We start from the raw sequence: 12,514 nt of genomic DNA on the forward strand, positions 1-12,514 counted from the left end.
CTTTCTCTCTTTATTGCTTTGATTTTTGTGTCAATATCTCTTTTCCTTTGTAAAATTATGGTTGTCCTAAAAGTTGTCTATCAAATGGTTGTTCAAATAACATAACTCTTAGTTTAGTATCACGATTTGCAAAATTACAATAAAAATCCATGTTACGTAATTAAACATAAAAAAAAAAAATCACATCAAAATGTCATGTAAACATGCTATGACGGTATAAAAGAAACCAAACTACAAATGAGAATACGCATCTTTTTTTTGACAAAAGAGAATACGCATCTTTGTCATTAATTATTATTTTTTATAATATCTTTGTTATTATTCAGAATTGTGTAATGTGTATTGACTATTTAACTTTTATTATAATTTTTCCTTAAAAAAAAAACTCTTATTATAGTTTTATGTTATTATAATTGGTTTTTAGATAGTCTTTTAGGTGAAATAGCTGGGCTAGAGTTTATTGTAAGTTATCTTTTTGTCACTTTCATATTTTAAAAAATATTAGATGTTTCAAAAAAGTAATGAACCGTACAACTTTATTTAGGGTTTAGTTAGGATTTGATCTATCAAATAATATTAGAGATGTCTTTATGAATAAATAATATTAAAGATAGGGTCATGTTAACCAGTGCCCACGAGCCCCGTGGGAAAAAGGAAGTTTTAAAATAAAAGTAACACTTTTTATACTTTTGAAGAGTTGACAACACAAGTTTCAATATAATACTTACCACATTTAACTTCTTAACCAGTGCCCCAGGGCACCGGTTACCCATAAAGATATTCCAAGGCATGCACACCAAGATATGAAGATAACTACAGTATCATGACCAAGTCTCCAAGATCGAAGATACTAACAGAATCACCAATATTAACAATTAACTTTGGTTAAAAAATCTACTTGCGCCCTAGAAGCTATTTATATTGAAGGTTGCTTTTTTGACAAGGAATACTTCCAATTGACACATGGAAATGACCTTAATGCCCCCAGTGGTTGTTAACTGCCGCTGGGATACACGCCGGTCGTTTACTACCGCTGGTACCCAGCGGTTGTTAACTACCGCTGTGTTCGTGATATATTCACTCTAGTGGCCCAGACAGTCCCTCCATCATCACTATCACCATTTTTCTCTCAAAATTTAACCCTCTCTCTAACAAAACTCTACCAAATCATCCAAAATTTCTTCCACTAAATCACAAGTAAGTTATCACTTATGCTATTGTCATACATTTTAGTTAGTATATGTGTTTATATGTTTATAATTTTAGTTGTTGTTTAATTATTAAATTTTGAATATTTGTTTTTAATATAGTTATATTGTAGATCTGAAATGCTATTAACATATATTATAAATACATGTTATAATGAAGTTATATTGATTGAATTTATAATTTTTTTCGAATTTTATAAATTTTTTAGGGTTTGTTTAGCATTTTTAGGGTTTATGTCAAATTTTCACTACAAGTGTTTGAATGAGTTTTTCATTGATTATTTTTAATTTCTATGTGTGTAGATTTGAAACAATGGTCGGGTGGATTGACGTTCATGCAGAATTCAACGGCGGAGAACCTCAGAGGTTGAAGGTTTGGTGCCTTGATGTAACGTTAAGAGGTCTCAAGGATCAACTGAATGATTTCTACCAAGGAGTCAACCCCAGAGACACAAGGAAGGTGCAAAATATTCTGTATAAACGTCCAAAGCTCGAGGAGGGGAGCGTATCATTCACTTGGGAGGAGTTAAAAAACGACGAAAACGTGACGAGCATGTTTTGGGAGCACACCAAGTTCCAGTGGATCGATATGCGGGTGACGTTGCTGAGATCAACTGAAGATATCATCAACAGCTTGATTCCGCCAGAAGATCGTCATTAGTTAGGGTAAGGTGCATTCAAACTACAACATTTGTCTCACCTTTGAAATGGGGTGATTCAAACTTGCCAAACGGCGAGGACTCAAGCATTTCGCTCCGCGTTCATGTTTTTCCTTTGAAAAGATTAAATTTTTGTGAGGCTTGCTTAGATGATGGTATTAAGTGTCAAGGAATGGACCTCATTTCGTTGGCACTTGAATACCATCATCTAAATCAAGCCTGACAAAAATTTATTCTTTTCAAAGGAAAGCATGAATGGGGAGCGAAATGCTTGAGTCCTGTTGTTTGGCAAGTTTGAATTTACCCCAATTCAGAGGTAAGACAATTGTTGTAGTTGGAATGCACATTCCAACTGCAACAATTGTCTTACACTGGATGGGGCAATTCAAACTTGTTAATCGGCAGGACTCCAACATTCGATGAGCATCTTGAACGATGGTATTCAAGTGTCAAGGAATGGACCTCATTTCGTTGGCAATTAAATACCATCGTTCGAGATGTTCATCGAACGTTGGAGTCCTGCTGCTTAGCAAGTTTGAATTTGCCCCATTCAGTGGTAAGATAATTGTTGCAGTTGGAAGGTACATTCTGGAATGTAATGTAATTGTTGACATACATGTCGTTTATGTAATGTAACGAAACCTCTATCGCAATATTTATTCGAATTCACGCTATCGCAATATTTATTCGAATTCACTCTATTGCAATATTTCAAATAACATAAAATAATTTCTAAACAATTCCTAACATTTTTTAACACAATTCTACTCTAAACAACATAAAGCAAAACCTCGACATAGAATGTACCTTACGTGTATTGTGTCGCATAATGTAGAAAATTTGATGAATTTCAAACAATTGTTAAACGTTAACGCATTATCGGTTTGGTGTAATGTAACCGAACAATTGATAAACTATGAATAATTGATAAACTATGGATGTTGTTGTTTTGGTTTGATTTCCTCCGGAATTGCCGTTTGAAATTACAGGTCAAACAGGACACATTTCCTGGGCAAAACCAGTTACAGACTGCACTGGTTCTGTAACTGGTGTGAGCGGTAGTTAACAACCGCTGGGTACCAGCGACAGTTAACAGCCGGCGTGTATCCCAGCGGCAGTTAACAACTGCTGGGGGTATTTTGGTCATTTCCATGTGTCAATAGGAAGTATTCTATGTCAGAAAAGCAACTCTCATTTATATTTAGGCTCATATGTGCTTCCAAGAACTTTATATTGGAAAAAGTAGAAGTTTTGCTCCAACCGGTCTTTTTTTTTTTTTACAAGATTTTGTTAATAACCAAGTGTTAAGGGTAAGTTTTATTTCTTTTGTAATTAGTCGTCAATTTAAAATGAGTAATTAAACCTTTTTAGGTTATGGTCATAAAATGAACCTCTGTTTATTTTGTTGAATAATTATTTAATATTATGTTGTTTATTTAGTTATTTTCTGTTTGCTATTAAGTTTTATTAGGTTTAGTTTATTTGTATTGTAGTGCAACTCTAGCTTAGGTACTTAGGTTGTGACAGGGCCTAATATTGATGCTTATATCTTGATATTTATATCTGCCTATCTAGGAAGTAATTAGTTAGGAAACTAGACGAAAGATACTGAAAGCGAGTTGACCCTAGTAGTAAGTATTTAGGAGGTGACATTACTAATATTGAGTAAAATTTGATGAACCTTGGATGTAACTAGTAATTCTTAATTGAGGAAACAAGTACTTCAAGATCTAAACTGAACCAAGTAGAACCATTCTTCTTGACCCTTGGTAAGGTAGGCGTTGATAGGGCTGCTCGTTTGTAGAACTGCCGAGACGGAGAGTGTGCTATAACTACCTAAGATTCATAGATGGGGAAACCCCTTTAGGAACACTGGCTTTCATTGCCTTTGGAAATTTAGGAATGCTAATATAAAGTATATGTTTCAATTACCTTTGAGGGTGTAAGACCCCACATGTAAGGATCACCATGTGACTTGTAGGTGAAACTCAACATTGGAGGGATATACCGAAATCAACTGAGAGAGTAAGACCCCGCACGTAAAGATCACCGTGCGATCAATAGATGCAACTTGATGAACCGCTTAGGTTAGAACGTCCCAACGACCTCATCACTTGAATAGTCTACTTAAGATAACTAAAGACGACATGAATGTTATTTGATTCCAACAAATGAATAGAGGGGATTCGAATAATCCTAACCGCTGCTTACTTTTCTGCAACCAAAAACATGTAACTTGCTCTGTTGCAAACAGATAAAAATTGCAATCTCTATCCTTCAACTCATTTATTTTAATTTTGTTAAACCAAATAAGTAACGCGAATTATTTGGACGAAACGACAATCCTTATGGATACGATACTTTACTTATCACTTTATTACTTGGTAAAACGATTTGGTACACTTGCCTAATCCAACTATCACACATCTCAACCCAAATCATGTTCCTCTCTTATCCGGTACCAAATCAGCCATCTCTTCAAAATTTACAAAATTCCGATGTTCTTTTCTCCTCTCATTCATCATCATGTTCGAAAATGGAACTTTTAGATTTGGTGTAGATTTACAACATTCTTGAAAAGATGGTTTGTATTGGGGGTTTTGATCTCAAGTTGTATCAATATGATTTTTTTCTTTCTTCTATTTGTATTAGGGGTTTTGTTCTAAAAGTTCCATGGTTTGCAAATTTGTGGGTTCTCTATTTTTGATCTGGAAGTACCATGGGTTGGCTTGGATTTTCATCAATCCTTCTTCTTACATGTTATTCTCTGTAATTTTTTGAACTTAAACATTAACTAACCGATTTAAATCGTCTGACAATCCGACTAACCGCATAAATCGAAACCAATCTAACCGTAAATACCAAATGCACGGAGATGGGCTGTATTTTCTCAACCGTTGGCCTACTCGGTTTGGGATTTTGAGCCCGAATTCCGACCAAGGTCGACCGATGTCCACCCCTAATGATGCCTATCCAAATCACTCATGTTTGTGTTTTGTCTTGATAATTATTTGTCTTATATGAATAAGACAAATAAATGTCTTATATGATAAGACAAATAAACAAGCTCATGATCTTCACACTTGTTTGTTGTAGTTAAAAGTATTAAACGTTTTGACCATTAAATTTTTTGGTGTAGGCGAGAAAATTGTGTATTGTTTAACATGTGGGTTGTGGTCGTGGGCGTGGGGTTTTGTATCTGTGTTGGCTTTTGAATCTCTCACCTTCACGAAGTTTGGTACTATATAACTTGGTGGAGGTTTCAAAGTCCTCGTCAGTCTACTTGTTTGATATTGGATTGTTTGACTCGAAAGAGACGTTATGCTTGTTGTTGTTGCAATGAGTTGTTGGTTCTTGGATTCATTCCGTGTTAACGATTGGTCCATACGCCGTACATTAGACATCAACTAGTGTTGTTTTTATTTTTTCGTATCACCTGATTGGGTTGACATACACTTTGTGTGGATTTACTGGGTTAGGTTTATGTCCCCCGTCATTTTTTTTGTATTTATTTTTTCCTATTTTTAATAATATATATGAGCACCTGACAAGGAGTGGAATCTGCAAGACACCTCAACTTAGTTGGAATGTCTTCTATTTCTTTTTATGTCAATGCACTCTTGATTTATATAAAAAAATGTATTATACATGTTGTAAAGCACCTCTCATCTCATCTCATATTATAGATCAAATATATCAATTATAGATCAAATAATATATTATAGATTAGACACATCAATTATTTAATAAACCTAATTTTTTTCCTTCCTATAATAGGATGAAAGAGAGTATTAATTAAGTTTTCAGATTTATAGATCAAAGCACAAAGGTTAATTATATAGTGAAACCCTTTTATTCCTTGCTTCGATGAAGTAAACTCTTGACAAGAAAGGCTCCACGCCATCCTCTAAGACTCATAGCTTCTAAGGTTTTACGTCCTGAGTATCTGTACCATACAAAGGTACATACATCCAACAAGAGAAGGGGATGAGCAAAATAATACGGGTGCAAAAACATTATGAGTAGACTCAAAGAGATAACATACATAAAACACAATCAGTCATATATAGTATCATCATTTAATAATCTCAAGTGGGCACTCAACACTTAAACAAAACATTTATCATTTTCGAATTCACAACTCATCAATAGAATACAATCATGTATGCAATGCTCCTTAACTCGACCAAATATGCATGTGGTACCAAACCTACACATCAGTTTTGGATATCAGATGTATGTTACTAATTTTATCCAACCTATCTTTAAATACACATCTTCAAATAGACTCGACAATGAATGCATGAATGCCACGTAAATACCCATAAATACACATTACTAATAACTCATCATTACACATCGTCAAATAACTCATCTTTTCACATTATTCAATATTTCATCAATTCAATTCATCATCTAAAAATTATTATTTCAAACATGTCGAGTTTCAATATTCATCCTCACTTAACTAACATGGGAAGTTAATTCCCTAAGACCATCATCATGTTACCTTTAACCTTACTATTGTTGGTCTATATGGCAAGATAAAATACGCGCTTGGGGGGGGGGGGGGGGGTGAATATCATTTTTCAAAATTTATTGAGTTTTTAGCGAAAGCGTGTTTGAAAACAATTTGACTTATTGGATTTATGATCAAAACGATAATGGTGATAAAGAGATTAAGACAACGATAAACACAATAAGATTTACTATTGAATTGTGAGATTTAATTGCTAAATCTTAATACAATCAACTATCAATAATTCTCAACACAATTTACAAAGCAATACAATTCTCAAACCAAACCTAAGAGCAATAAATCGAGCTATTAATAATGAACATAAGGTATATGAATTTGATGAATTGAAACTTGATTGCATTCAAATGTGATCAATATTGAGTTAGAGAGAAATATTAATTCAATGAATCAATACTAGGTTAACAATTTAAAACTTAGATCACATTCAAATCAACGAACAACAATTATCAAACATTCATATACTTGATATTAACACAAAGTAAAAGAGAAAAAGGAAGATAAACGACACCACCATTTATAGTGGTTCTCCCTTTCATCCTCACTTTGGGATACTTCCACTCTTCTTGATAGAAAACGTCTCTACCAAGGACTTCCACTAAAATAAAAATTTCATTACAATATTGTGATTACACGAACTCCTTCAATTACCCTAATTTTCAATTCCTATGCAACCACAACCCCCAATCTTCAAGTACCCATTGAAATGGGTGTTTCTTCAAGTCTTTGAATCCTAATTCACTCATGCAATCCTTGAAGCTCTTCCCTCGAATCTTCTTTGCTATGGCATGTGCTTGGATCCCCTTGAACTTGAGAAAATTAGAAAGAACCCCAAATACCCTTGGAGGTGGAATGAAATTACTAAAATCACTTTAAATCCTTGATTCCTAATAAATATCCTTGAAAACAATCAACTTACAATCCATATAGAACTGTAGTAATCTATGACTCAAAGACCACAATGATTCTTAAAAAAAGTGTTTAAATTGAAGAACAAATGGAAAATGAGGTTTAGAGACTCTGGAGAGAATATATGCACATGATTCAGTAGTTTAGGAGTTTTGAAGATATGACTATATATAGAAAGGAGTGGCAAAAATTTGCCCAAAAACAACACAATGAATCAAATCACTAAATGTGTGAATCGATTCAGACAAATAAAAACAAGCAAACTGATCTATGAAGATTGATGCGAGTTAAACAATATTTGAATCAAATCACAGTGTCCTAAATGAAGGTTGATATGATTCAAAGAACTTAAATTGATTCAACAAGGCAAAAAAACAAGACCAGAAGAAACCAGTGATACAGATCAAACCTAATATGATTCGATTCATGAATGATATGATCCATCAATTCATGAATCGATTAAAAATGCATAAGACAGATGGAATGATGGTAAAACCGTTACATGTGATACGATTCAAAACATTTAGAATCGAATCAAACAACTAGAAAAATAGTTTGACCATACAAAGTAAAGTTTTCTATATATAAACAACACCCTAGACAACATAGGATCACATGACACAATGAGGCAAGGATTGCTAGATGCTTTAACATGACTCTAAGCTATAACTACCAATATTAAAACATCATCAAATAAACTACCTAATGAATATCATCAACACAAAGCTACAACTCTGCATAACTTCAATTATTATCTACGTACACTAAACAAATAAACATCAACTAAACTGATTCGATTTACTAATTTAAGTTCATTAAAATCCCTTTAACCATTATACTTTTATCCCAATTTATCATAATAAAAGCTAAGCCTCTTGATTACTCATTCACTCACAATTAAATCTCAAAACAGAAGTGACTAAACGCCAAAAGAGTGCTCTGGAACTCCCGGGCCCGACCCCCCTGCACCCAACACGTAAAACAATGTTTTGCTGTTATGGCAAGCTCGCTAGGAAAGCTGGAGGCCTCGCTAAGCGAGCCTCCTTCCCCAAACACCCATATTTTTTAAATTGTAGCTTACTAAACAAACATTAAAGCTCGCTAAGCGAATATTCATACTCTAGAATCCAGAAAATGGAGTGTTAAGCCTCAGGATTGCTCTTAAGTTGTCCAAAAATCCTCGTTTTGGGAACCCTTATGACCCCAAAATGATAGAAAACATTACCTAAGGTTGTTATGCTTCAAATTAACATTTATTACACCTTAAAACATCAATTATACCTCTAATTTTCATGGTTTTTACTCACTTTTGCTTATCTGTTTCAAAACATAACATAACCATATTTCAATCATGAATTTAACATGAAAATATCATAACTCAGAAACAAAAAATCAAACGTGTAATTACAACAACATAAAAGAACACGAATTTAACAAAAATTCATCAAAAGAATAAAAACAACACTGGAGGTTAAGGACTTCTCGTACCCACATGAATATACGACCCTTATGTTGAATAAAACTTCCATTTACCTCGATGTTTTGCAGAATCAGTGAATCCTACTGCTGAATCTCTCCCTAAGCTTTCTCTCTATGCCTCCTTTGCCTCCAAACCCTAGTTTTCTTTTTGCTCTTTCTATTTTCTTTCCTTCTTTTGTAACGCTAATCCTTTAATTCTCTTATCTATTTATAAACACTATTTGGGTTTAATTTCCTTACATAATCTTTAGGCAAATTTACTATCCGCACACCCATATTGGTTACTATTCTCTTTGTAACTACACAACCTTGTTGTTTACACCTCCCTCTGTCCAAACACTAAAACACTACATGGCTTACTACTTACACCTTTTTTCTATCCAATTTTACTAATGGTCCTCTACTTGCACTCTACCTTCTTATTCTTGCCAAAAGTGCTATTTTCTTCTTAAAAACTATTTTCTCTCATTCTTTAACCAACTAGTTAACTCATCTACTTCCTCATTACCAATAACTCAAAAACTTTGAATAATTAGTTTAATAATATTAAACAATCAATAATAATAATAATAATAATAATAATAATAATAATAATAATAATAATAATAATAATAATAATAATAATAATAATAATAATAATAATAATAGATTAGTATTAAAAATCAGGGTGTTCACATGTTAGATCTAGTACAAAAAATATATCAAAATTTATCATATTGAGTACAAAAATATATTATTGAGTATCAAAATATATTTCAGATCACGCATCAAAATATATTAGATTGTGCACCAAAATATTTCAGATTGTATTCCAAAATATTTTAGAAAAAAACTTGGGGACTAAGAAAACATTTTCTAATAATGAATAAATAAAATATAACTTATTATATTACTTCTAAATCAAATAAATACGTATAACATTGTCACACCATAACAACTACACATATAGGAATTTTCCCCAAAAAAAAAACTACACATATAGGAAAAAATAATCAAAATATTACTAAGACACTAAGATAATTATTCATAAAATAAATAATTAAATAATATGACAGTTATAAATAATTAAAATAAAATATGCACACAATTTTAATTAATTCACACAATGTCACAATAATAAGCAACATACATGTGATCATATGAAAAATATTATTAATACCTTAATAAAATATGAGAAAAAGGTAATCGTAAAGCGGTTATCGTAATCGTTTTATCGCTTTCTTTCTCCTTGAGTTTTCCTTCATCGTTTTCTCTTTTACGATGATAGCTGAATCGAAGTTTCTCCATCTTGTGATGTTTCCTTTTGTTCTCCACCGTGTGATGTCCCTTTCCCATTATTGAGTTCTTTTTCCCTGTCAACCTTTATATTCAATCATTTCCTCCCTTCTCCACCAATCTTTGCATCAACCCTAATTTCCGTTTTTTCTCTTAATCCCTTCCATCTTCTTGGTTTTCCTCTCATCTTCTTGGTTTTCATCACCTTCTTCCCCCTTCCTTTCTGGGCTTTCTTCTCTGTGCTTTCTGTTCTATCATGACAACTCATAACAGCAAGGGCGTCGTCTCTGACCCCTCAAACCTTAACCCCCAATTAGATTCTAGTCCTGTCTTGCTCCGCCCTGCAAAAATTCAAAAAATATCTGCCATTAGTCCTATCATCACACAGTTCAATGATCTCCTTGAATCAACAAATAACCAACAACAAACTCACTATCTCCCTATTGAACACATTGGAACCAGTACTGATCCCTACCGTCACACAACCCAAACCCCCCCACCAAATTCCTTAAAAAATCAAGATTCTCCTAACCCTAACTACCCCAATCATCAAGGAACTGATGATGAAACCCCCCAATGAGGAGGACCCTTTCTGCTATTATCAAGAAACTCATGTTCAGGACAGTGTCAGCTCTTGCCAGAACAGCATCATTGGCAAGATCTTGGCTGACAAGCCCATACCAATCTCTATTCTGCAATGTTCTTTAAAAGGTATATGGTGTAACCCTTCTGGATTCAAAATAACAGAAATAGAAGGAAAACTCTATCAAATCTCCATGGAAAAAGAGCAAGACATTAACAGAGCTCTTAAAGGCAGCCCTTGGATCATTAGAAATTGCTGGTTGGTACTACAAGCCTGGGATAGACAGATGAGTCCTACTGATCTCAACTTCTCCAAGATCCCTCTTTGGATCCAAATTTGGGGCCTTCCCCTACACTGTAAGTCAATTTCTATGGGAGAACAGATTGGATCTCAGGTTGGCCAAGTTTTAGACGTTGGCATCTATGAATATCCAGAAGCTAAGATTGTTAAGGTAAAAATCCTGTTTGATATCTCCTCACCCATTAGAGCTGGGCTTTACATAGGTAGTGAGGTTGATGGCATCAATTGGGTTGATTTTAGATATGAGAATTTGCCTATGTTTTGTTTCAAATGTGGACTGGTTGGGCATAATGAAGATTACTGTTTCTCTCCTCTGATTCAAAACTATAACACACATGAAGGGCAAACTAATCCTAGAGGAGCTTGGCTCAGATCCAGAGCATATGGCCACAGAATTCTAGACAAAAAAAGAAAAGCTTTTTAGCAGCAACCCCCTCAAATCTCTCAGTGGGAAACAATTCAGCCCCATCCCAAGAGGACTAATGGATAAAATGGCTAATCTTAAGGTTCATCAGCACACTAAGGGAGGGAAAGAAGATTCCCCACAGACAAGACTAGCCTCTAAACTGAAGCAACAGGTTTTCCAGCAGAATATTGCAAGAGCATATGTCATTATGCAGCTACCAGCACAGGTTACAACTCAGATAACTAAGGATAACACCTTGGCCAAAAGGAAACAAGATGCAGAGCAGAACAACAATCACACAGGACAGCAATTGTGTCTAGATATCAGTATGGCAGGCCTCAAAAAAGAGGCCAGCCAGTCCTCATGAAGGTCTTGTCTTGGAACTGCAGAGGGTTAGGTAACCCTGCTGCAGTTCGAGCTCTCAAAAAGCTCCTTAGAGTCCAGTGTCCAGATGTTGTGTTTCTTACGGAAACAAAGTTGTCAGAGTCTGATAGAAAAGCTAAGTATACTTTACTTTGTGGTCCTTTATGCAATTTTTTCATGGTCAATTGTCACTTTAGTAATAAGAATAGATCAGGAGGTCTAGCCTTAATTTGGAACAATTCTGTAACCATCAATATTATTAATGCAAATGACATGATGATTGATGCCTATATTACTTCTTGTAATTCTCCTATTTCTTGGTTTGCTACTGGCTTTTATGGATCCCCTTATAACCACTCTAAACATCTCACTTGTCAAGCCATTAATGATCTAAATGTTAACAGATTCAATAATAATTGGTTAATCTTTGGTGACTTTAATCTTATCCTAAATAGCTCTGAAAAATTGGGAGGATCTGGGATTGATATGAATCTCACCAATCTCTTTAACACCACTCTTAATCAATGTGACCTTAATGACTTGGGGTTTTATGGTTACAAATATACTTGGGCTAATAATCAATCTAACCAAGCTCACATTCAGGAACGTTTAGATAGATTTTGTGCTAATTCAAATTGGATTGCTAATTTTCCCAGGTACACCAATAAACACCTTCTTAGGTATACCTCTGACCATGCTCCTATCATGCTGGAATTCTATGACTATGAAGCTAGCAAAACTAACTTTCAACCTAAAAGGCTTAAGAGGTTTGAACAGATTTGGACAGAAGACTAG

The 12,514-nt window shown here is 34.1% G+C and overlaps 2 protein-coding genes across 2 annotated transcripts; both read left to right on the forward strand.

Moving 5' to 3' along the window:
- Positions 1–10,630: 10,630 nt before the first annotated feature.
- Positions 10,631–11,374, forward strand: LOC146955731 (uncharacterized protein At4g02000-like). The gene has a single exon (XM_085748951.1). It carries the CDS (start codon positions 10,631–10,633, stop codon positions 11,372–11,374), a length of 744 nt encoding a protein of 247 aa, XP_085605077.1.
- A 345-nt stretch (positions 11,375–11,719) lies between these two features.
- On the forward strand, positions 11,720–12,514 carry LOC146955732 (uncharacterized). Its single transcript, XM_085748952.1, has one exon. The coding sequence runs from the start codon at positions 11,720–11,722 to the stop codon at positions 12,512–12,514; it is 795 nt and encodes a 264-aa protein (XP_085605078.1).

This window comes from Medicago sativa, chromosome 1, assembly GCF_051527215.1.
Source record: "Medicago sativa cultivar Bolivia chromosome 1, Bolivia_mono, whole genome shotgun sequence".
NCBI classification, from domain to species: domain Eukaryota; kingdom Viridiplantae; phylum Streptophyta; class Magnoliopsida; order Fabales; family Fabaceae; genus Medicago; species Medicago sativa.

Excerpts from the sequence above, each read along its gene's own strand:
- LOC146955731 (XM_085748951.1), top strand. The coding sequence starts at position 10,631 with ATGAAACCCCCCAATGAGGAGGACCCTTTCTGCTATTATCAAGAAACT.
- LOC146955732 (XM_085748952.1), top strand. The coding sequence starts at position 11,720 with ATGAAGGTCTTGTCTTGGAACTGCAGAGGGTTAGGTAACCCTGCTGCA.